Source organism: Corythoichthys intestinalis, chromosome 13 (assembly GCF_030265065.1).
Source record: "Corythoichthys intestinalis isolate RoL2023-P3 chromosome 13, ASM3026506v1, whole genome shotgun sequence".
Taxonomy (NCBI): domain Eukaryota; kingdom Metazoa; phylum Chordata; class Actinopteri; order Syngnathiformes; family Syngnathidae; genus Corythoichthys; species Corythoichthys intestinalis.
In genome coordinates, this window is record NC_080407.1 from 1,164,349 (window position 1) to 1,188,545 (window position 24,197).

At 45.5% G+C, this 24,197-nt stretch overlaps 2 protein-coding genes across 2 annotated transcripts; one reads left to right on the top strand and one right to left on the bottom strand.

The window, feature by feature from the left end:
• Positions 1–2,560: 2,560 nt before the first annotated feature.
• itfg2 (integrin alpha FG-GAP repeat containing 2) lies at positions 2,561–6,013 on the bottom strand. Its single transcript, XM_057854732.1, has 13 exons — positions 5,850–6,013; positions 5,668–5,772; positions 5,150–5,245; positions 5,003–5,044; positions 4,775–4,943; positions 4,571–4,710; positions 4,193–4,350; positions 4,038–4,132; positions 3,923–3,976; positions 3,667–3,758; positions 3,474–3,591; positions 2,872–3,045; positions 2,561–2,709 (listed from the first exon to the last, which is right to left on the bottom strand). The coding sequence occupies exons 2-13, from the start codon at positions 5,761–5,763 to the stop codon at positions 2,648–2,650; spliced, it is 1,296 nt and encodes a 431-aa protein (XP_057710715.1). The 5' UTR covers positions 5,764–5,772; positions 5,850–6,013; the 3' UTR covers positions 2,561–2,647.
• A 5,013-nt stretch (positions 6,014–11,026) lies between these two features.
• On the top strand, positions 11,027–11,930 carry ascl1a (achaete-scute family bHLH transcription factor 1a). The gene has a single exon (XM_057856086.1). The coding sequence runs from the start codon at positions 11,078–11,080 to the stop codon at positions 11,633–11,635; it is 558 nt and encodes a 185-aa protein (XP_057712069.1). The 5' UTR covers positions 11,027–11,077; the 3' UTR covers positions 11,636–11,930.
• Positions 11,931–24,197: the final 12,267 nt, after the last annotated feature.

The window sequence follows — 24,197 nt, forward strand, 5'->3', positions numbered from 1 at the left end:
TGCGGACTTAAATATAGAACACGCGCGCGTCTTAGCTCTAATCAGGCAAAAGTGTCAAAAATGAGCCAACAGAGGCTTTTTCCTCCTTAATCCTCTCTTTCTAGTTAGGTCTGCACTCTTGAAATTGGCTTCTTTTTTCCCCCCTCGCGCCGACGACGGAAATACGAGAAGGCGGGCGAGAGAAAATCCCCGCTTCACTGAGCCGCCTCGCCACATCCTGTTAGTGAGCGAGCACTCACACCTTTGCAGGCGGGAAAGGAAAAAAAAAAAAATGTTTCTAGACTACGCGCAGAAAAAATACACGAGCGATACTTTTGCTGCAAGCAAGTCATTCCACAGGGAAGAGAATATTGACTGAGCTTATGTAACGTTCCACCGAGAGTGATCAAGAGAGAGACAATGAAACGTTTATTTTATAACAGATTTCATTTCACACGCAGCATGGAATTACATGGCTATCCTGCAAGGGGAGCATCAAATTCAAATTGCTAAGAGGAGTGAGAAGGTTGTTACATTTGTTGTTCCCACCTTCACTCCAAAATAGTACTATGTAATATTATTAAAATCGTAATATTAAGCCGAGCTACATCACCACCCATATATGTAATATTACGACTTTAATCAAATATTTTCACGATTTAATATTCTTTATACTAAAACTTCATCAGCCTAATTAATACTCTGTTGTTTTTAACCAAGCTAGCCATAATAATAATATTTGACCGTGACTAAAATAACAAGCCAACGATAGTGCCTGTATGTTAAAAAGGTTATTGGTCAGTGTTGTCAGCTGACAAATTTCCTGAGGCGAGGGGGCGCAGCTGGCTGTCACAACGCATCAGATCCCGTTTCAGCTTACGTAACTAGCCGACGGCTCCGGAACCAATGAGGAGAGGCTTGTTACGCTCCTCGCAAACAAACAAAACAAAAAGGCCGCCATTGACGGTGCTCCATTTGAAGCGGGAGGGTTGGCAGCGAATAAACAAACGTTCAAATGGATTGAGCGTCCACTAGCGATAGACTTTAAATCAAGGACGTAGGTTTGGTCTCAACATTGGTAGGGTCGATAACAGCATAACCTGCATGCAGAGGCGTCGCGTCCCATTAGGCAAACCAGGCAATTGCCTAGGGCCCCCAAACAGCAGGGGCCCCCAGAGGGGTCAACAGATTTAGCACAAACAGCCAGTGAAAGCCTTGTGTCTGAGTTCCTTGAAGGGGCCCCTTCACTCGCTCTTACCCCCTACTTCCCCTCCCTCACGTGACTCAGAGTGAGATGCGATTTGGCTTTTTTTAAATGGCGTATATCCAAAATGAGGAGAAGTTATCCTTCTGGAAGCGAAAAAAGAAAAAAAAAAAGCGGAAGAGGAGAAAAGGAAGCAAGACAGCGGTGAGTGTACTATGTTACTGTAGTTTTATGTCCTAATGTAGTAGAAGCCGGGCACTTTGAGTGTCCTAAAAGGCGCTCTATGAGACCGAGGCGTTATTATACTTTTATTAAATATGCTATTGCTCCAAGTCCAACTTTCCCCCTTACTTGCACACGCTCAAAGGGCCCCATGTTGCTTGTTGCCTGAGGCCCCCGGGGACCCTTGCTACGCCTCTGCCTGCATGTACACTTTTTGCTCAGAATAGGACATTAATAAGACCACACAAATTGGGTGAACAGGGGTTTTGTGCATGTTGTGTTGTGTGAGCAACATATGAGGTTATGCAGCACCAGTCTCTCTCTAAGAAGCTTCTTGCTCACATTTTTCTGGTTTCCAGCAGAGTTCATTACATTTCTCACAGTTTAAAGTTAACAGTAGAAAACAAACAGAAGGACACTTCTCTCTAAGCAGCTTCCAACTCGAATTTTGCAGTTTAGCAAATTCACTCTAATGCAGGTCGGACTTTCAGTAGCAAAATTTGTGGTGTGTTCCCCACCTCCACTACACTGACATCTTTTTACATTACTTACAGTGGCTGCTGCTGGCCAAAACAACCCCTTCTAATATCCTTCCTCTTCAAGGGGGGGAAGGAGGCGGCATGTTGTCGATATGTATTTCTGTCGGGGCTGTGTAAGTGTGAGCGTGCGTGTGTGTGTGTCGGAGGTGGGTCAAGTCATCAGCTAATCAAACGTAAATTTGAGGGGGGGGGGGGGTGGACCAGCGTTTTCAGCAAGTGAAAAGAGGTATATTTAAATTTGAATATAATGAAAATAATTCACTTACAGTAATAATGGTAGGGTAAATTTTATCCTTACAACATAAGGGAAGACAATCTAAATTGTCTGTATACCCGAACTTATTGTATAATGCATTTTAGGTTGCTTAAATGTTGGTGGGGACAATTTGAGCATCCTGAAAAGTTGCTAGTGTTATGTCCCTGCCGTCCCTATGTAAACCTACGCCCTCGCTTTAAATTCACAGCGGGAAGATTAAAAAGAAAAAAAAGCCAGACGTTTGGACGTCTATCATCGTCAATGGCACCGAAAAAGTTATTTTTTTTAGCCCGTTTCAAGGGCGGAGGTTACGAAAGGAGAAGACTGACGGCGAGAAAAGACGGAGGAGGCGCGGAGTGACTGAAGCGCTCCCGTCCGCCCGTCACGTTTGATTGGCGGCGGCTTTTTGAGGAGACGAGGGGGCAGAAAAGATGAGAGAAAAAAACATCAGCACGCGTCTTTGTAGAGAACGTCAGCCAGCAGAGATCTGACGGCCGCCGGGTCGCCATCTGTAGACAGGAGGGGGCGGTGATCATTTCTCGGCACCAGCGACGGCGATAGACGTCTAATCTATTGTTATCTCGGAAGGATTGAATGATTTAGATGAATGACAATTCCAAAACTAGCATTTCAAGGGGGTGTGCAGACTGTGTTTTGCTAGGCGCACTCACCGACTCCGAGCGCCGCCAGGTGAGGTCTGAACTCGGGGCGCTCGTCCAGAACACGCACCAGGTTGGTGGACTCCATGCGCTCCAGATGCACCTTCCAGTAAATGTAGATCTTTTGGTTGAAGCTGACGTACACCAGACACGGGCTGTTTTTGCCTTCCTTGCACGTGTACTGGCCTGAACATCGGAAAAAGAATTCATAAATCAACAATGTGCATGTATAGCTTTTATATCGACTCCATTTTGGCACAAACAAACGACAGGCTCTTTGCTGCCATCTGCTGGCTGATGGAAGAGGTTCGCTTTAAATGATTGAAGTCTTGCATTCAAAATTAAATGCATACATGCTTATCACTAGATGTCCGATCCATTTAATGTGGAAGGCTGACAGAGCTGTTCGTTCGCTGCCAACCCTCCCACTTCAAATGGCTTGGACATCTAGTGCCGTCAATGGCAGTGAAGTGGGACTGCAATGGAGTTTAATGGAAGGTTTTGGGGAAAAATAGCAATACATGTAGTGTAGTTTTTGTATTTTACTCTATTAATGGGATTAAACGGGAGTCCAAATTGGGCATTTCATTACATTAGAACAATCATTTTCTCACCGGCGCAGAAGGCGTTGACATTTTCGTCAAATTGGAAGCGTACGACGGCGCGGTTGTGGTCGATGATGTACGTCTGGCCGTCCCAGGCGCACGCCACCACCTCTTCTCGCCCGTCCCTCTGAAAGCAGGAAAACACAACTTTTCATTTCCGCTCAGTGGGAAAAAAAATACGCAAATAGGGCAGAAAAGCGACCGTGACGTCAAGCTTCTGCAGGGCAAAAAGCTGGTGATCCACTTGCACCGACCAAAGCAGCTGCTCGGAGCTGTCCATCAACTTCAGGGTCCCTGCGGCACACGGTTAAGTGTGAAAATTCGCAACGAATGAGGATTATTTGGCCTCGGCGGACGTTCACGCCTGTCCCGGGCGTCGTCCCCGGGGTCTAATTTGAACGGAAGCCTCGGGGGAGGTCGCGTCATTCCCGTTGTTCATGAATTATCTGCGCGCTTACCGTCTAAAGTGCAGAGAGCAAAGAGGCCGCATTTTGACGACTCCTCTTTTGAGCCTGTTGAGCAAACGCCGTTCATGAGTCGGGATGAAAATTACGATTGAAGAGCCAACGTCACCTTTGCTGATGCTTCCGATGAGGTGCGTGGACACATTCTTGTTGTGAATCCGCCCGCTGGTCAGATGGAGAACGACGTCTCGAGAAGGCCCCTCGCTGATATTGGTGACGGTCACCAAATGTTTGTCGGTCACGGTATTTTTTTTTTTTTGCTACCTGGCGGTCCCGGTGCGCGAGTCCTCGTCGTCGTCGTCGGTTACCGGCGAGTCCCGCTGCGTCCAGGAGCACAGCAGGATGGCGTAACCGCAGCCAGGCTGGGACACCATCAGCTCCGGGAGGCCCTCCGGACCCGGGTTTACAGACAGACTGTCTACCTGAAAATATTTAGTTGAAGTGTCAAAGTTTTTTTTTCTCGGTCACCATTTATCTTGCCCAATGAGGGGTTTAGATCAGAGGACGTTATCATTGACAGTGCTAAATATTAAATCCATTTCAAATGGCACTGGGTCATCACGTTTCACGGGCGTTGACGGCAACAATGCTCGCTGCAGTCATTTTCATTATCTATGCAGGAATATATTTACCATTACCCACCTGTCCTTCCAGCAGCCACTTCTTCAGCAGAACCAGCTGACCGGACCCCGCCTCGGAAGCGTCCGACGGCTCTTCCCACCGGAACGCTCGGACCACCCGGTCGGTGTAGCCCACCACCAGCTCGCTGCGTCCGTCGCCGTCTGCGTGAGAGGCGACCGTGGATTTGGAGAGGCAAATACTAGCGGATGGCCAAAACGCTCGTACCTATGTCGCTGATGAGGAGGACTTTGGTGTTGGCGGGGATGTGCTGCGTAAAGAAGGGCTTCTGATCGTCCCCGGCCGAGCCTTCGTGCAGGCTCGCCGAGTCGCCCTTGGCGGCGCTCAAGTCGAAGAGGTGGAACCAGCCTTCCGCGCCCACTCCCACGACAAAGTTCTGACCAAAACTTTGCCGTTAGAATGGATTATCCGCTTCCCCCTCAAGTCTAACCGTACCTTCCCTTTGTTGCACACGTCGCCCACGGCCACGCACGTCAGCTGAGGAAGAAAAGGCTAGTGTTATGAACTCATCCGTTGCAGAGACGTCCGATCCATTTTGACTGGGAGACGGCGAAAGAAGAGTCCAAATAGAAAATTGCCCACCGTGCCCGAGCAAGTCCGGGTGAGCCACGCTTTGCAGTCGTCGTTCTTGAACACGTGAAGCTTGCCGCCGGTGTCGCCCACCACCAGCTCGTTCAGCTAAACAAGGGTTCAAAGGTAAGTAGTAGAGAGGTAAGGGCAGGTCACAAAATTAAGTATGACGTGGAAAAACAGTGGAGGATGCATGAATAAAACGTGAGTCAGGCGAAGAAAGGGTCACAACGTGATATAAGTTAGTGTGCCTTTTTATTTGTGAGAATACAAATACTGTGACTTATTAAAAAGTGTATATCATATACACACATAAAATGAAGACTGGGGGTTTAAAAGAAAGTGAAAATGAATAGACACACTAAAAATGTCTTTTTCTCATCTCATTACACACTACAATCAGAAGACGCACTAATAGTTCCGATTGCATTTTTCTTAAATGTTTGAAACATCGGCTTCCTTCCTGTAAATGTGCTTTTACGAATGTGAAATGTGACCATAAACAAAAAGCGCTTGTCAACGTGACTTACCGCGTCGTTGTCCGCATCTCCCAGACAAATGGCGTGGGGAAAGAGCGTGCCCGAAAAGTCCAAACTCACACGGTGCACGTAATTCAACGACCTCATATTTGGCGTCTAAAATGATTACAAACACCTTTGGCAAACATTGCGTTCACTCCCAACATTTGAAAACGTGTTTTGGGACTACTCACATGACGACGACGATTTTTTAAATCCGTGTTGAAATCACATCACACTCTCTTTTCATTTATGTTAAGGTATAAACTTCATCCCACTTATTAAGTGCAGAGTTTCTAATGTAGTCGTCAGACACGCGTGTCCTGGTAAACATACTCACGTGATCAAAAAGTAAAGCGGCTGAAAAAGGACAAAAAGCACTACAGTATTTTGAATTGCGTCTATACCGTTTGTGTCCACAGGAGGACGGTGTTTCCTACAAGTTTGCAGGCAAACGCTCCACCTGGGTCACTTTTAACTGACTTTTAGTAGGTGCAGAAAATAATTTCATTTTTAAAGAGCTATTCTTCAATATGATTTTGTTTAGTTATATTTGTGGGTTTTAGCTGTAGTTTTGTTTTCTCTGTCCACCGAAAAGTCGACTGTAAACAATAAAAGTGCATCAATGCTTTTTTATTTAACCCAATGGCCGCTGTTGACTGATCATGTTTAAAGACCAAATGTGAAGTAATTTCATAACATGCCAAATAGGCTCACAATTAAAGTCATTGAACATTGTCCAACAAAGCATGAACAAATAATTTATATGTTGTATATTTGACAAAATAATCGCGTTTCCGAAGTTCGAGCCTGAAAGGGGATGAACCCGGAAGTGATACGTCACACCGAGAACAGCGATGGCAGCGCTCCATACGGCCGCTTCAAAGAAGTCTCTTACAAAATTATTCACAGATATTATCCTGCAAATCACTACATGAAAAAATTCAAGAGGGACATTGACACGAACTGTTCGTTCTGTGGAGATCATCCAGAGACAGTTCAGCACATTTTTTGGACTTGTTCTTTTCCCAACAAATTTTGGAAAGATTTTTGTAAGTTTGTTGACAGGAATCTACATGTGGACTTCAAGCTAAAATGGGAAAATGTCATTTTTTGTTTTTATAAAAATATCAGGAATGAAGATATTTTTATTATTAATCTATTTCTTTTGTTGTCGAAATTCTACATCCACAAATGTAAGTTCAGCAACCCGTTATCAGCTTTTTCTCACTTCCACAATGAAACGGTGTGCTACATAAATCAGTAAAAAAAAAAAAAAAAAAAAAATCTAATCAAAGAATAGGAAAGCGGAAAAAAATGATTGATATTTGTGAAAAGCTGCTACTTTTTTGTGCATAATTGCTTATAGTATTATATGTTTTTCTTCTCTGATGTGCAATATTTGTGTTTGTATTCTTTTGTTTTTTGGTTTATATTATTTATTATTTTCTGTCTTTTTTGTGTTTGTATTGTTTATTCTGTCGTGTTGTTGTTAAATTTGTTGTTTAAAAAAAAAAAAAAAAAAAAGCTCCATTCGGCCGCAAGGTTGGAATTTTATGTTGGACCTAACATGTATTAGCCAGACGCTAATCAGGATGCAAACAATGTGCCTAGACTACCTGACATGGAATGGAGACAAGACCCATCGAGATTACAAGATTGGTAAAATATAGGCCAGGGGTGGGCAAACCGGTCCTCGAGGGCCACAGTGGGTCCTGGTCTTTGTTCCAACTGACCCAGCACAGATAGTTTAACCAATGCGGTTTCAGCAGAAATGAGAAGCACCTGACTGCAATCGACTGATTACACTTGTAAAACAGTGGATTGGTGAAAAGGTGTCCTCTTAATGGGTTGCAACAAAAACCCGCACCCACTGTGGCCCTTTGTGGAATTAATTGCCCACCCCTGATATAGGCTGTTATTATTTTCATGATTTGAAGATGCAGGCATTTGCACATAATTTTATGTTTTTGTCTATCTGATGACATTGTTTAAAAAAATAATAATCAGACTTCATGTTCATTTTGGCAGATGAGGCAGCTCTCGTGCATATAAAACAATACTATAAAAACGTTGGGGGGAAAGAAGGAGATGAGTCGTTGATGGCTTTCTACACTTTATTGTGGCAACAATAAGAAAACAAAATAATAGCGGACTGCCGCCACATTCTACCGCAAAGTTTTGCTTCTTGCTCATCTCCCCCTCGCCTCCTACAACTCACAGCTCTCCAGTCCCAGCGTCTCTTAAACGGATCGTGCATAGTGTCTTGTTATGAGCTTTTTGTTGACAAAGGTATCGAACACACGACGTTCTGACAACTTTGTTTCTTTATTAACATATGGAGCTAACAGTACGAATACAGCTTGGTGCTCTCGGCAGGCTGTGCGGAGCGATAGAGCCTGTCCCTCTCTATTACACTCCCGCGTCACGTGACCAAAACAAGAGTAACGTTGCGTGTACTTCAGAGTGCCTCGAAAAACATTACATCAGAATATTACACTCAGTTAGGACATTACAGTATAAAATAAAATAATAATATGCATAAATTCATTTACACACCAAATCCCAAGAATTGCATGTTGTTTATGAAAATTAACGTCATATGAAAGAGTCGGAGATTTGTTGGTGCACTGAGAAGCTGGACCAACAAATCACACTTCTGACATTTAAAAAAAAAACAAAAAAAAAAAAAGCGGCATATTGGGAGCAAGCAGCCAGGATCAAATGGTATTTCAACATGCCAAAAAGACTGTTGCATTTACTGTCTTTTTTCAAAAAGAAGGAAGATGGTTCAAAACGAGTCAGAAAAGCACATAAAAAGAAAGAAAAAAAGGAAAGTCCCACAGCATGGCAAGTGGTCATTTGCATGTTATTTTCAGCACCATTTTCTGCATAATGCCCGTAACTTTGTGCGGGCCCGTGAAGGGGCCATCGGACAGCAGCGTGGTGACGTAGCGGGAAGTGAGGAGAAGAGTGCGGCGTGAGAGCAAAGTTGGCGGTCGCATGTTGCAGCAGTCCGCTGTTATTTTTGTTATTGAACTGTTGCCACAATAAAGTGAAGGAAGCCATCATTCACTTCTGTCCTTACTATTTCCCTATTCGGGCTATTACAATATGTTCCGGGACCTGTCCACGTGCCGTCATCCCTGCGCTGTCATATGTACTTATGATTTACAAATTAAGCGCACTGCTCCACAACAGTTGGCAGCTCTGCTTTGACAAAGTCATCAGTCATCTCTCCAAAAATCACACTTAGTTTTTTGAAAATCCTTATCATGAGCAGACCGGTTGAGGAAGCAGGCATCTTCGAAGTCTTTGTAGCAGAGAACACGACTCGATGATGGCGTGAAATTCATTCGCTTAGTGCGAACAAAAGATGTCCATTTACGTGCCCTGCTATCCTTCGGCCACTCATACAACTTTTCTTTAGATTGAGAACAATACATCGCCACACACCGCAGTGGCATCTTACCGAGAAGCAATGCAACAATACTGTGTGTATGGCGGACATCCCTCGCAGTTCTCGGTGTGACGTCATTTCCGGAGATTGTCGAAGAAAAGCATTTTGGTTGTCAAGGGCGTTGCTATGGGTTAAACAAAGAATCTGGAAGGGTTGTGTTAAAAAAAAAAAAAAAAAAAAAACGAAAATATGCATATAATTGTTTAGCCATTCATATTATTCAAAAACATGGTTGGCCAACCTTACTTCACATTTGGTCTTTAAGTGCCATTGACAACGATAGGCGTCCAATACATTTTGACTGGGAGGGGGTGATGAAGAAAAATATGATGTAAAAAGATGGGGGGAAAAAAATCTAAAAAGAGTGGTTATGTTTTGTATAACATGAATCTGAGTGTGTTGTGCATGGATGGGCTCCCTCTCGTGGTTTCTTGAAATACATCACTCTCAAAGGACAGTTCAATTGTGTTTACTTATAATTAGCATTTTAGCTTACTTTTTTTTTTTTTTTACCAAATTTTTAACACTTTTCCAACTTTTTTCAAGTTAAACAGTCGTTGTCCCGGGAAGGTGTTTAAAGGAGGCCCAGATGTCCGGTCCCGGCTGACGGGAGCGGTCCGCAAGTCCTCACAAAGCACTAATTGGACTCTGGAAGCGTCCGCCAGCGCGGGGATTGGTTTCACACACGCCGGGCGCTCAATAGAACCCACGCTCCTTTTTCTAAACTCCCTTGCTAAGCCCAACACAGAGGCGGGCCTAAAGGGGGGGAAGGAGCAAATAAAGGAAAGAAGCGAGTGGGGGTCTCCCCTCAATGGAAGCTTGATTTTGAATGCTATACCAACACAGAAAATTGCACAATTTATTACAATCCCTCTTCAGGACTCGGGGATTGTACAAAGGAGGGAGTTGGGTAAGAGAGGGGGGACAGAGGTGCATGAGAGCGAGGAGTGGAGGGGGGGCTACACTTTGCTGTGTTTTGTTCCACTCTGACTGACAAGTCTTATTATGTGGCACTCTCCCAAAGCGACAATAACGCACACAGCACAGCGCCTGCTGGACGCTACTGTAACACTATCAAGTGGAGCCAATCGCACACAAAGGGCCCCCCTGGCTGTCCCTAGTGCCCCCGCCCCCCCGCCATACGGACCATGATCTGCTCCAATCAAAGTGGAAAATTTCAGCCTGGCTGGAACATTAGCAGAGGATGCCACACTTCAATCTTGCACTTGCTGAGAAAGGAAAGAAAATTGCAAATATTCATAAAAATCAACACGTGCAAGTAATCTTACAAAAAAAAAGTTCAAACAATGACATTTACTGCATGAAAACAAATCAAGAAAATAGTTCCACAATGCAGTTTGAGCACTTGACATTTTTTTTTTTTTTTCCCCCAGTATCTGAGTTATTCACTGCATTGAGGAATAAGCGGCATGGGAAATGAATGAATGAATGAATGATGATGTTACACGTTCAATCAGGGGCTGGCAGCACTCTTTTGATCGCTGCCAGCCAATCCCCGCACATTCAAAATGAATTAAACGTCTATAGCTGTCAATGGCAGTCAACTAAGTTGAGGCAAAAGGGAACTTTCTATCCAAAAAGAACACCCACTCCCACACAGAGCGTCTGTTTGTTTAGCGCTCCAAGCGGCACGCGCCAGGCGCGCGCATCGCACCGGCGCGGTGGGCGGAGCCAAGGTGTGGCCACGCGGCCGGCCGCCGGTCGCGGGCCGTTGAAAAGCGGCCGTCTCTTGTGTCCTGGTCACACTCCACCGGCGACGGCACGCAGGACGCAGGCGCGCGTCCAACCACGTGACCGGCACGAGCGCGAGACCAGAGACAAAAAAAAAAAAAAAAAAAATTGGGGGGAAAAAAAACTGTGATTTTTATTACTGGAGAAAGAAAGTTTTTTTTTCTTCCCTGAGCGACAGGTGTTTTTTTTTAATCCATTTTGGAGCGCACCATGGAGCTGGCTCCTGCAGCCTGCTTGTTCACGGCGCAAAGTGTCCCTCTCAGCCCGAGCGGCAAACCCGTCCCGGCGGCGTCGGCCGCCTCCAAGCGCGCGCGCTCGTCCTCCCCGGAGCTCCTCCGCTGCAAGCGCCGCCTCAACTTCGCGGCTTTCGGCTACTCTCTTCCCCCGCAGCAGCCGCACGCCGTGGCGCGGCGCAACGAGCGCGAGCGCAACCGGGTCAAGCTGGTCAACAACGGCTTCGCCACCTTGCGCGAGCACGTCCCCAACGGGGCCGCCAACAAGAAGATGAGCAAGGTGGAGACGCTCCGCTCGGCCGTCGAGTACATTCGCGCTCTGCAGCAGCTGCTGGACGAGCACGACGCCGTAAGCGCGGCTTTCCAGGCGGGCGTGCTGGCCTCGTCGCCCGGCCTGGCGGCGCAGGGTTACCCGGCGGCGGATATGAACTCCATGGCCGGCTCGCCCGTGTCCTCCTACTCGTCGGACGAGGTGTCGTACGACCCCCTCAGCCCGGAGGAGCAGGAGCTCCTCGACTTCACCAACTGGTTCTGAACTGAACTCCTCTCGAACTGCGTATTTTCAAATACTCCTCAGTTGAAAATGGAGATGGAACCCCCGTGGCCGGAGGATGCTCGAGAAGCACCCAGCTCCGGGAAAAAAAAACAAAAAAAAAACGCAGGACGTCAAGTGGGGACGAACACAGGACAGATTTTTGCTGCCCAGGCGCAACAACGAGCTATAGCAGCACATTCATTAAATATGAAGAAACTATGCTAAACCCAATCACAACAGCCCGGAATGCTTCCAATTTATAAAAATAATAATCTATCATCTCCTCTGTTGTTCTTTTGTGCAAATATAAACTATTTTTCTATGTCCAGAGATTTAAACACGTTTTTGTATATATATTTTGCCTACATAATTCTATATATGTCACGTGTTATTCCTTTTGCTTCGACGCAGCACCGACGTGTCTTATTTAAAGATGTCCACTTGTTCACGATCAAAACCTTTGATGCAGCTAGTGTCCAAACAAGCAAGATTATTATTATAACCGTTGTCATAATAATAATAACGAGCATATTTTCTAGAGTGCATTAATAAATTTGCTACAGAATCTTAAAGTTGGTCTTGGATGTTTTCTTGTTGGCACATGCACAATTTTCCCCCCATTGTTTCTCAAATTTGAACTCCATCGACGACGATGGACGTCCAATTTCATGTGAAATGGCAGCGAATGGATGTTTGTTCGTTCGCCGCCAGACTCTTCCAGTTCACTCGGTTTCGGTGTCTGTCGATGTTAGCCAATGATGACAACTTATGCCTAGAAATTGCTTTATGTGAATGTTGTGTGGTTTTGATTCACACTTAATCTTAAAAAGTTACATGACAGTTTTGCTACATCAAAACAAGGGAGGGGGGGGGGGCTTGGGGTCTTTCAGGCAAAATAAGTTTGACACATGAAGGGGGGCGGGAGGCGTTGGGCGTGTGCCACGCGAGCTGCTTTGCGTCCAAAATTCCCGCCCAAAAATAAGTGCACATATGAAGAAGACTCCCCTGCGGGATACGACGGTCTCTAAATTGAAGAAATTCCACGTTGATTGTATAACATCTGATGACACATGAATGGAACTTGTCAGCATGTCGACTGCAATAATAAAAAGTATAAAAGTCTGCTTTTCCAGTCATTGGATAAACCCGTGCGGTGGGCCCGGCCGTCAGAGCCCGCCACGCATCTAATGGCCGACAATGAGGGCATCTAATATCTGATGGGAGGATTATTCATTGCGGGCTGCTTGTTCAATTGCACATTTGCATATTAAGAGCCAAAAGTAGCACAGATCACGTTGGGACAGAAACGGGATAATGTTGAGTGAAGGAGTCGCTGAATCAGGTTTGGAGGAAATAAACTGTTGTTTCTCATTTTTGTCCAATGACCGCATGTGGGGCAATCGAACTTTTTTGGAGGGCAGTCAAAAGGTTAGTTCTTGGGGAAAAGGTCATCATTGGAGTCAATAAACTAGTCATTTTTCTATGTGTTAAGGACATTTCAGCACCACAGACAGCAACCCTGACTTTTGTTTTTCATTTGGCAGGCTTAATCCATGAAAGGATATTTTGCGGTCGTACCTGCTCGGCATCGCGGAGCGGGTTAGCCACGACCGACGTGTGGATGAGCATAAGGAGCGGCAGGTAGGCTAGTTTCGGAGCCTGCGCTCGATGGCCGCTTGTCAGTCCGGGTGGACTCCGCCCGCCTTGAGCTCCAGCGGGAGCTCCTCGGCGCTAATGAAACCTCGTTGGACGCTCAATTCGGGGCGTTGCTCCTCCAACAGGAACAGGAAGAGCCGCTGCAATCGGGGAAACGAATACATTTCAACGCCATTGACGGCGGTAGACGTCAAAATCCATTGTCACGCCTAATGTTATATCAACACAAAACCAGAAATTCTATCAAGTTCACTTTTAACATACACGTATGTTCAGATGTGCAACTTTTAATTGGAAGCACCTCTGTACGCGAGTGTGTGTTGTTGTACGTGTGTAGTTTTGCGGCTGGCGTCAGATTACCTCAGCCTATTTGTGCTCTTCTTGGAGTGCACCTGTTTGCACAGTTAATGCAGGCTGGATAATAATTGCTGGGGGTGGCCGGGGTGCCACTAATCCCCAGCCTGGCAATTAGCCAATTCCCCCTGTGAAGCAAGGAGGCTAACAACGCTATCCCTGACAGCTACCTGCAAAATGGATGGCTCTTTAATGGGATTAGGCCAGCGCTAATCTGGGAGTCCAATACTTCGCTCATTCACCGCGATGAATGTTTGATCTATTTGGACTGGGAGGGGGCGCCAAATACAATGAGCAGCAACAAAAGCGTACATTTTTTGGTCAAAAATAATGACTACCAAGAGAGATTTTGGCGCGAGCCCACCAGTGGAGACTTTTTTGTGTCTGTCTTTGGGTTAAAAATCAATAGGAGTGGATAGATGGAAGTTCAATGGCAAAAAAATGCAATCTTGGTTGGCTTTCTCTTAGTTGATATGATGTGAACAATCTGAACGGGATGTAGAATTTTTTTTTGTTTTGTCAAAAAGACCTCCATATTTTTGGGCAAACCGTTACTTTTTGGTGGGGTCGTCAAATGGTGTTACCTTGACTTTGACGAGTCGCGCTTCCAGAGAGCAAAAGTCCATGTTGGTGATGAGCGAACTTATGAAGTCACTATGAGACAAAATAAGACAGAGGCAGAGGTTTTTTTTTTTTTTTTTTGGCGGGCCGTCCGGTCCCGTGCCTGCCGCGATGATGGTAAAGTGTTGTGAGTTCATTGTGGTTGCTCAGCGCGGCCTGGCTGCCAAACAATGCGCGGGCGCGCACGCACGTCCCGCCACAATAACGGCTACAACTGCTGGGGGGAGACGAGATGACCGAGGGTGGGGGCGGCCAGCGGGTGGCACCAAAAAAAGTAGGTCCGCAAAGACAATTCTAAACAAGGCGCAATTACAGTATTCCAACAAGTGAAATATTGCTTGAGTTCCATTCATTTAGAGTATTCATTCATTTTCCACGCCGCTTATTTTGTATTTGAAAAAATGATAAATGTAGTTAACCCACACTTACAGTATGGAAACATTTTTACAGCAAAGTAAATACTAATGTTTTTAGGTGCCCGATACTTTTAACAGCATTTGTTTTTACAATTTGAAAATTAAAATAGGAATAATCACCTAATTAACTCACTGCCTGTCACTGACGGCAATTGGCGTCCAATCCATTGGAAGTGGGAGGGTTAGCGCCTCCCTCCCGGTTCAAATGGCTCGGACGTCTACTAATGATAAGCTCCTTTCAATTTACCACAGAAGGATGACTGGACGCCACACGATCGGACGTCCATCATTGTTAATGGCACAGAAAGAGGCAGTATAAACAATAGGAATTTGCAACCAGCGCCCAGTGTTAACGACCCCCTCCCAGCCCGATGCATAAGAATGGGCGAGCGCGGGCCAGCGGGTGCACGCTACGCCTCAGCGCCCCTGCGCCGTGATTGGCTGTGCCATTTAAAGAGGGGGGGTCTTGACGGGGATGAGTCAGGACAGGGCAGCTAATGATCATTAATTGTACTTGGTTTGAGCTAAAAAAAAAAAAAAATGCTGGTGTGACGGTGGCTCGTGTAAAGCAGGGTGGCGTGCATGCATGTATGAATGCTAATAGCAAGCTAAACCGGGTGACTCCTTGCTTGCGTAATCCCCGCCCCAAAATATTTTGGCGGTCTCCATCAGCGTCTTGTGACCTAATTTGAACTGTCGCATTCATCAGCGCTTCCCGTCACAATGTTTGCCGATTTCACTGGCTGGTTGTTCAAGAAAACAAAAAACATATTTGTATATACATATGTACATTAGCTGTACATGCGATTTCAAGAAAAGGTTCTAAGAAAAGTTTTATGAAAAATCTCTGGGTCGCTAATATTTCTTATGACTACATTTAAAAGTGTGCTTATTACTACTTTTGAACTCATAATTATGCAGAATGCAATTAATCTGACGCAATTAATCGCGGTTAAAATGAGTGGCTATTCCCCAGCCCTAACATAAATACATATTCGCATAGACTTCATAACGTATTGACATGACACATGTGCCATTCACTGCGTCACGCCTTCCTGAAGGGGGCCGCCACATACTTCATTTATTAGCAGTCGGTCACATGCAGTGATGTAACGCCAGATTTAGTTTGAAAAAGTACGAAAGCTGTACTGCGTACAAACAGGAAGGATTGCCTCGGGAGTGATTTGTTCGAGGATTCAAGGTCATTTTTCATACCATGTATGCATTTTAAAACGTGAAAAAAATCAATGAGAAATTAGCTGCTTCGGCATTGGCATTATACTTATTATTATTATTATTATTATACTGCAATATTTACGTCAAATTGCTAACTGCCCAGTTTTTTGCTTTTAAGCCAAGAATCGAGACTGCTTTAAGATTTACGCATTCAAAAAGTTCTTTGTTGTACTAAGGGGGCCGCCACAGTGACTTAACGAGCAGCACATTAGTAAGTGGCCAGCATTATTCACTTCATAAAAAATATGAATCAAAACACCTATCTTTCTAAAACAAATATGTTTTTTTAGGAGCCTGAGAGGATCAGGACGGCACGATTCTCAAGCCTGAAGGTGCTGGCCAGGTGGGAGAACCACAAGTCTGTCAAGGCCGGTTGACCCAGAAGGTGTCGGCGCACTCTTCGATCGAGAAGCAGATCGTCAACTGCTGTGCGGTCGTCAACTCCAACACGAGCTGAGGCTCCTCATGACGACCACGGGCAAAGAGGAACACAGGGACACGGCCGACATCCTGGAGATGTTCCAGAGGACAAGGGAGAGCTAGGAACAGGGCGGGTGGTCCTCAAGCAGCCATCTCTCCCCATGGCCCACATGGCGTCCTTCGGAATGTCGCCGTGGGACTCCCTGATGTGCAGGAAGCACAAGAAGGAGCGCAGGGTTAGGCTTCAGGCACCTGCCGGAGTTTCTGGCGGTCCCTCTTCAACTGTTTTGGTGCAAACTTCTCCAAGGATGTGACTTCAGAAGCGAGGAAGAACAAGATCTTGGAGAGGCCTACCGGCAGGAAGAGGAGCAGAGTCGAGGAGGAGGGCAGAAAGGAGACGGCGAGGAACTGGGAGTCGTACAAGTCGAGGAAGCTGACCAGAAAACGCAAGGCATAGAAAGAGGATATATGATTGTTGAGAGACGAGGCTCACATCCTGGTAACACCACAACGATTATTTGCACTGCCTGAATTATAGGACTATCTTATACGCATTTTATATTTATGTTTATTTAGATTTCATACTTGCAAGTCACTTTTGAGATTTTAAACTTATCTTATCCTGCACTGTAAAGGGAGATGCTCCACAATTTCATTGTACAACTGTATAATGACAATAAAGGGCTATTCCATTCTATTCTATAATGGTAAATGGTTAATGGTGTTACACTTATATAGCGCTATTCCACCTTTCAATTGTATATAGAATTTATTAATAATCTATTTATATATTATTTATAATTGATTCTGCATGTTTTCCTCGAGTATTAGGTTTCTGATGTGAAAACTGAGTGATTTATTAGCTGTTGAAAAGTTGCAGTAAATAAAAAAAAAAAAAGTTGCTGTTTTGGGCAAAAACATTTTAAATATTGCTATTGATCCTGAAAATATATTTGATGATTTTTGTGCATCTAGTGTAAAATTTGAGAATTTTATAGCCATTTTAAGTTTTGTTATATTAAAAATAATTAATCTGGGTTTCATAAGGGAACGACTTTGAATTTTTTGCTGCTGCTGCACATGGAGACTCATATATGCCTATGGTAGGTGCCCGTTTTGGTTTTTGGTCAGTAGTAAATTTGGTTCGGAAAATATTTGAAGTTTTTGAAAATAGGCCCCCTACGTATCGGCCCTGCGTCATGTCAATATATTATGAAGTCTATGATATATGTTATCATGGGAGTTGTACAGTCTGGATTTCACGTGACTTGACTAGAAGTAACGCGACAACGTCAAGTCAGCGGCTACTAATGAGTTTGCATGTTTTTTTTTCTTTCAGCGCCTGCTCATCTTTCAAAGGGCGGTGAACGCAAAAGAAAAGGCCGATTGTATGAGTACAGTTGCAGATCGCGCGTAAAGCGGGATTAGGATTAGCGTGGCAGGTAAGCGGATCGCGTCGGGATGAGCTAGCAGAAGGGAGCTATTGTTCTCTTCCTTGCTATCATCCGCGCAGATTTCCCCGCAACGCGTGGAGGTTTTAAAGGAGCGGCGACGCGCCGCTCGTAAATCTCGGGACCCGTGACCCCCGGCTGAGAGGGAGCCCTCATAGCGTGGCGAGCAGGCCTCGACCCTGTCGGGACCCGCTCGGCTCCCGTCACAAAGACCCTGAGGCGGCGAGACGGCGCTGTGTGTGGGAATGTCAACGCAAGGACAGCACCCCCCCCATTTCCTCTTTACATGAGTTCATCACAAGTAGACGTCGGATCCCAGTAGTTCAAATGGATCCGACGTCTATCGTCTTCAATGGCAGGCGGCGAGTTGATATTTGGTCACTCACTCCATTGCGGCGATCTTCTGCGCCAGGCTGGCGATCACCGCAAAGAGTCTCATGTCTACAAGTCCATCAGTCACACGGAAATCCACCAGGGCCAGGATCTGAAAAACTGAGCGCAACAAAACTCTACATTGTAAACACTCATTTTATGAAATAACTAAAGCACTTCCAACGGTACATCTGTTTTAAAAGCTGTTCGGGTTCATCTATCAATGAGTTCAACCAATCGAAATCATCTCCTAAAGGCATCAAAACGGAACAAACCCTGTAAACGTAAATCTCCTCTCGGTCAGACAGGAGCTCGGCAGGTACGACGCGTTTGAGCGCGTCCATCACTGGTACGCAGGAGATGTAACCGTCAGCGTCCGAGTCCTCCTGAAACCACGCGTCACCTATGTTCCTATACTTTTCTTCACATCATCGGGGTCATTCGCTGCTCAGCCTTCGCCGCGTACAGACACACTCTGAGCTCCTGAAGCACTCTCTTATCTTAACCGATAAGCGCTCAGGGCCAGCAAGCTCGACTCCCAGTATGGCTCCAAAGAATTTGAAACCTGGAGACTTGGATGAAATAAAATCCTCCACACAGAAGTTGGAGGTGTCCTTCACTGGCTTGATTCAAAACCAGAATCAAGAAATCGTCAGAGAGCTCCGTTTAATTCGCGCTGAAAACGAGAAACTCAAGCAGGCGGTCGAGGAGAGAGATGTTCGCATCAAGAGGCTGGAAATTTTGGCTGACGATCTCGACCAGTGCCGACGCGCAAATGAGCTCATCATTTCTGGATAAACAGATGCAAAAATTTCGGGGACATGACTAAGCCGTAACCTTGTACGCCCTGAAATTAATTGAGCTGCTTGACTGGACGCTAAGTTACTAAACTCAGATTTTTGATTGTGTTATTGTACAGTTTGGATGTATGTTCCATGCCTGAATGTGCGTCTTTAGTTGTATGGGGGACGGGAAACATAAGCATATGCTTCATCCCGTCCGCCTTTGTCTTCTTCTTCGGTTCCTTCGGTTCGGGCAAATCATATCACATTTTGTAATTGTCAATGATACCGATGATGATGACAATAAAATTCCATTCCATTGCCTGAATTGAGCAGTTTGTTTGTAACTCACCGCTTCAAAAGCTCTCTGGTACTCCTCCAGTTTTTCCGAACTGATGATGCAGAACTTTGCCAAAAAGTCAACTGCGAGGACAGCAAGATGTTGAAATGAACAAAAAACACTGAATTTCTATGGACACAGAGAGAGATGGAATTGTCCCCTTCTGGCTAACACGAGGTCAGGCAGGCAGGCAAGCAGGACAATGCGGGGGGAGAGGTTCACAGGAGCGGGCCCAGTTGGCCTGAGGGTGCCCGTCTGAGGGTTCATAGTTCCTTCAATAAAAGCAGCTTAATAGATGTCGGAGGAGTCGCAGGGGAGGCAGCGATTCTTGATTAAATTCCCAAAAGAAGACCATTCATCAACATGCTAATATATTCATGATCTTCGACTAGGGAGGCCCAAAGGGAGACGGACAATGCCTGGTCACTTCATTAGGTACACCCGCGCTATCTCAAGGGATCACAGAGTCTTTCTAACAAAATAATGCATATACTTGGTATTCTTTGAAAATTCAGCCCACGAGGCCTGTTTGCCTCAGCGACACCAAATTTGGTAGACATGTCCGTTATGGGTAGATGCACAAAAAAGTCTCAGGAAGCCATGACGGAAAAGACACGGGAAAGCTGCTAAATTGGTTTAAAGCGTTCATTTTTAAATGTCTATCCAAGACGAGTTTGGAAAATTCAGCCTCCGAAGCCAGTTTCACTTGGCAACATGAAACTTGGTAGAGGCACAAAAAAAGTTCTGTTTTGGTTGAAAGCAACCATTTTAAGATGAGCCTTTTTGGATTTCGTTGAATTGAAACATTTTATGATTCAATGACTTATTGTGATGAATCGGAGGTTTTGTCTTGTAGGGGTGAAGAAGTTGGACGACTCGCCACCAAGGTCTGAGCAATTCCAGTAAGAGAGTGACAATCAAGTGGGGGGGGGGGTTTGGCTTTTAAGCTGCTGCCACTTCAATTTAGCAGATGAGAGTGACTGTGCCGCATAAAGGCCGTATTCACGGCTGCGGAGAGGGGGCGGCGGCCGAGTTGATATCGGCCCGAAACCTCTGGACCGGCCGGCTTTGTGCGGCTCGGGCCATTTATCAGCTTAGTTCTCATTCCGAGCGGGCCTCCGCCTTTGTCATGCAGAGCGCGACATTGCCGAGCAGTCAACTTGACTTGTTGAAGCTTGATGGATCAAAAAAAAAAAAGCCCCGGCATCTGTTTGCAAATATCTGGCAGGTCAGCCGGGTTTCCAGATTACCTGCTCCGTCTCCGGGGGCCGAGAGGTGGGGCGAGGTGCCACAAAAGGTGCAGCGGAGTGAGTGATTGAGGGAGGACCGGCGGCGGGACAAAGCCGGCTTGGAAAAGAGTCTTATCTGATTCCACTCCAGCGCCTGACGCCTTTTTTGCAGCGCAGGTTGCGCCTTTGCCGTCAAGCCGAGCAGAAAATGTTCATCGACCAGACTGCGCGGTAATTGGAGATTTTGCCGGCTCCTTCGTTTCGTTTCGCCGTAATGCGGGCACGTCTGGAGAGGGCCGAAGGGTGCTCGGCACCTCCGGGGATGTCAAATGAAACCAACAAACAGTTGTGACGTGCCATTGACGGCTATAGACGTTTAGAGCGGAGAGGCCAAGACCAAGACCCTGAAAATTCTTTTCGAGACCAAAACCGGTCTTAAAGTGATCCTCTACCTTAAGTACATGTAGGCTCTAATTCACCACAATTGTTCTCTCGTACTAAAATATGTTGTGAGAAACACATAAAATGTTAAATCAATGGCAATCGATCAATGGCGCCATGTTTTGCGGGCTCGCAGTGATGACGTAAATGGGATGTTTCCAAATGTGTAGCGTATACAACAATTGCGAATTTCTGCCTAAACTCGCGAAGTAAAATGATGTGCTGCTTTTGGATGCAATTTCCAGTCAAATGGTAACAAGTGGAGTGCCGTGAGCGGTCAAGGTGGATTTTTTTTGGTGTTTGTTTTGTGAATAAATGTGCCCAAGTGGAAGCTTCTCCCCTTTTTGGTATCCTACCTACCACACGTTACAACTGGCACCCGGACATTTTTCCTGGATCCTCAGTCAAGTAAGGGATCCGTCTCATTTCTGGATCCGATGGCCCCACCGCGGTGGCAATATTTGTTTCGGATCTGTCTAATTTCTGGATTTGTCGGTCCCACAGCGGCTTTTCGGATCAGTCTATTTTGTGGATTTGAAGGCCTGATCGCGGTTGCAACATTGCCATTAGATCTAATTCCTGAATCTTCGAGTGAGTGAAAAAATGCGGATTTGGGTTACTATTGCTATCTTTTTTGTCGACTATTCTTCCTGGGAGTTTTCCCCATATCATACCAAATAATTAAAGCACAATGGCATGCGACAGTGACGACAGTGACTCTGTCATGGACCTTACTTTTATGTTGGAGTTCGTCTGTGTGCGTACCGCTGAGCTCCCGAGTGACGAGTGGTCAAGGTGAAAATATATACTGTATATTTTTTTTGTGAAATGTAAATGTGCATAAGTGGAAGCTTCTCCCCTTTTTGGTACTTTTATGCACGTATCCTTCCAACCACGCATTACAATGTACAAGACATGGATTACACTCGATTCCGGGATTTGTTCCCGTCAAACTGTTGGCTTGTACTGTATGTAAAGCATACGACAGCTCTGGACACTAACAATCTACATAATTATACTGGGATAAGTTTAAAAACGCAATATCTTACCTTGAAGATATACCTGCCAACAAAAACCGGAGTTCTCAACAGCATACACTCTCTCGCTCCGTTGTCAATGAGCTCACTTGCAGTGAGTACATCACCAGTTTTGCCCAATTCTTCTCTTATAAGGTACTGTATTTCCTGTTCTCATTTTGACTTTGATGCTCATCTTGTGAACGACCGACAGTGCTGTCCTGCTCTTCACTTTTCCGATCTGGTTCAAATTGGAAGGGCAGAAGCGACGACATGTTGGGGCAGCTAAGAGTGACACGCTGGAAGTTTGGCCCGGTGACGTCACGCACTGCTACGTAACAAGAATGGCGACCTAACACTTAAAATAATTTTATTAAAACGAAAACATTAAGAGGGGTTTTAATATCAAATTACTATAATTCATACTAATATTTATCTTTTAAGAATTACTTGTCATAAACATCGAGGATCACTTTAAGACTTACAACGCTACAAACAAAGTGAACAGAAAAACTGTACGACAGTGCCAAGTTAAAAAAAAAAAAAAAAAAAAAAAACAACAAAAGATTGTCCATCATTTCAAACGTTGTCCGTCATGAGCGGCTCATTGAGCGCCCGCTCGTGGACGTCGCCTCGCAACATGACAAACACCGCAACGCGTGTGATTTATTTTATTTCCTTTACGGCTGCCCACCCAAAGAAAATGAGAGTGTGGGCGGAGACGCCTCCTTTTAAATGCGGGAACAAACTGGCACAGAAAGCACGCTGGCGACCAATCATGTCGTTTACAACCCTCTTAAATCAGAACAAACGACGACAAGTGTCAAAAAAAAGTTTCCAGAGGCATTCAGGTGACAGCTGGTTGATTTATGTCCATTTTTTTGATAAACACGTCAATCAAATCACGTAATGTCCCGTGACGGTATCGACATTAAATCTCCTAGAAACCTATTTATTGTGTGCGAACGCTAGCCGCTCCCAATTTTGGGGGTGCTTATGTGACATTCTTCCGCTCTTAGAATAAAAAGCGGGGCGTAAGTGGGGATGGGTCACCCGCGCTGAATGTGAGCTTTGTTGTAAGGCATTACAGGACAATTTGGATACAGTGTTGATGAGGAGAAGCGAACAAAAGTCTGGGATTAAGCGGGAAGCACACAAACAATAGCACATTATTCTCACGTTTCGGTGCCACGGACGGCGGCAGACGTCCAATCATTTTGACAGCGGCGATTGCCCCCTGTCCCCCGGTCCAAATAATTGGACGTCTTGAGACGTCAATGGCAGACGATGAGTTCATCTAAAATTTGTAAAACTGCCGAATTAACTGCCACGCTTCTTGCATCGCAAGCCACAAACCGTAAGCGAGTGCACGCGACCAATCATCCGTCCCCGCACGTCCACCTGACCGCCGGCGTAACAGATGCGTGCAGATAACCTCCACAAAAGGCAAATCACAGCCTATTATGACACGGCCATTGTGACGCGGCGGCCATTTTGCACGCCGCCGCTCGTCAATGGCGACCCGCGGTAAACACGCCGACGCAAACACGCCTGAAATAAAAGGAGCCGGAGCGCCGCACGCACGCTTCCATTCATCTTGTTTAATTGCTCGGGGCCAACTTTTTCCCCACAGGTAAAAAAAAAAAAGTCAGAAGCCGAAAATGACCGCGAGGCTGCCAGGTGTTTGCTTGCCTTTTGTTGACACTAAAAGGGGTAGAAAAGAGGCCTCGCTTCTCCATTATTCATCTATTATAATAACAGACCAATATGATTGACCTGGGTTAGGCACACCAAAACATTTCCTCAAAAAATATACAGTATATAACCGCGTACATATGCACAGAATCTTTCATTTCACCAAAACGTGGTTCATACGTATTAGAAGAGTTCCAAAAAATCGATCATTACATGCGTCGTGATTCGACACGTGATGATTCGATTACGATTCATAAAGGTTCAAAAACAATGATTTTCACTCATAACTTTATGACAGCCGCTCGTAGCGGAACGAAATTCAAGACACGTCTGCCGCCCGGACACCGTTAACGGACGCACGCATGTTATGATGGATGCTCTCAGTTACTGGGAGAGAGATTTACTCCTTTTTAAAAGACTGTCAAATAAATTTGTGTATGAGACAGGCAGGAACAGAAGCGTGACCCGGCGGTCGCGCTTTTGTGCGCAAGTTATTTTTTAGAGCGAGAGGGGAAAAGAGATAGTTCTTTGCT

What these genes read in the sequence shown, in the direction of transcription:
- ascl1a (XM_057856086.1), top strand. Translation starts at nt 11,078, where the DNA reads ATGGAGCTGGCTCCTGCAGCCTGCTTGTTCACGGCGCAAAGTGTCCCT.
- itfg2 (XM_057854732.1), bottom strand. Translation starts at nt 5,763, where the DNA reads ATGAGGTCGTTGAATTACGTGCACCGTGTGAGTTTGGACTTTTCGGGC. An exon ending in CCTCCTCATCAGCGACATAG is followed by an intron (nt 4,711 to 4,774) that starts GTACGAGCGTTT and finishes CCTCTCACGCAG; the next exon opens with ACGGCGACGGACGCAGCGAG. An exon ending in TGTCAACGCCTTCTGCGCCG is followed by an intron (nt 3,046 to 3,473) that starts GTGAGAAAATGA and finishes TCCGATGTTCAG; the next exon opens with GCCAGTACACGTGCAAGGAA.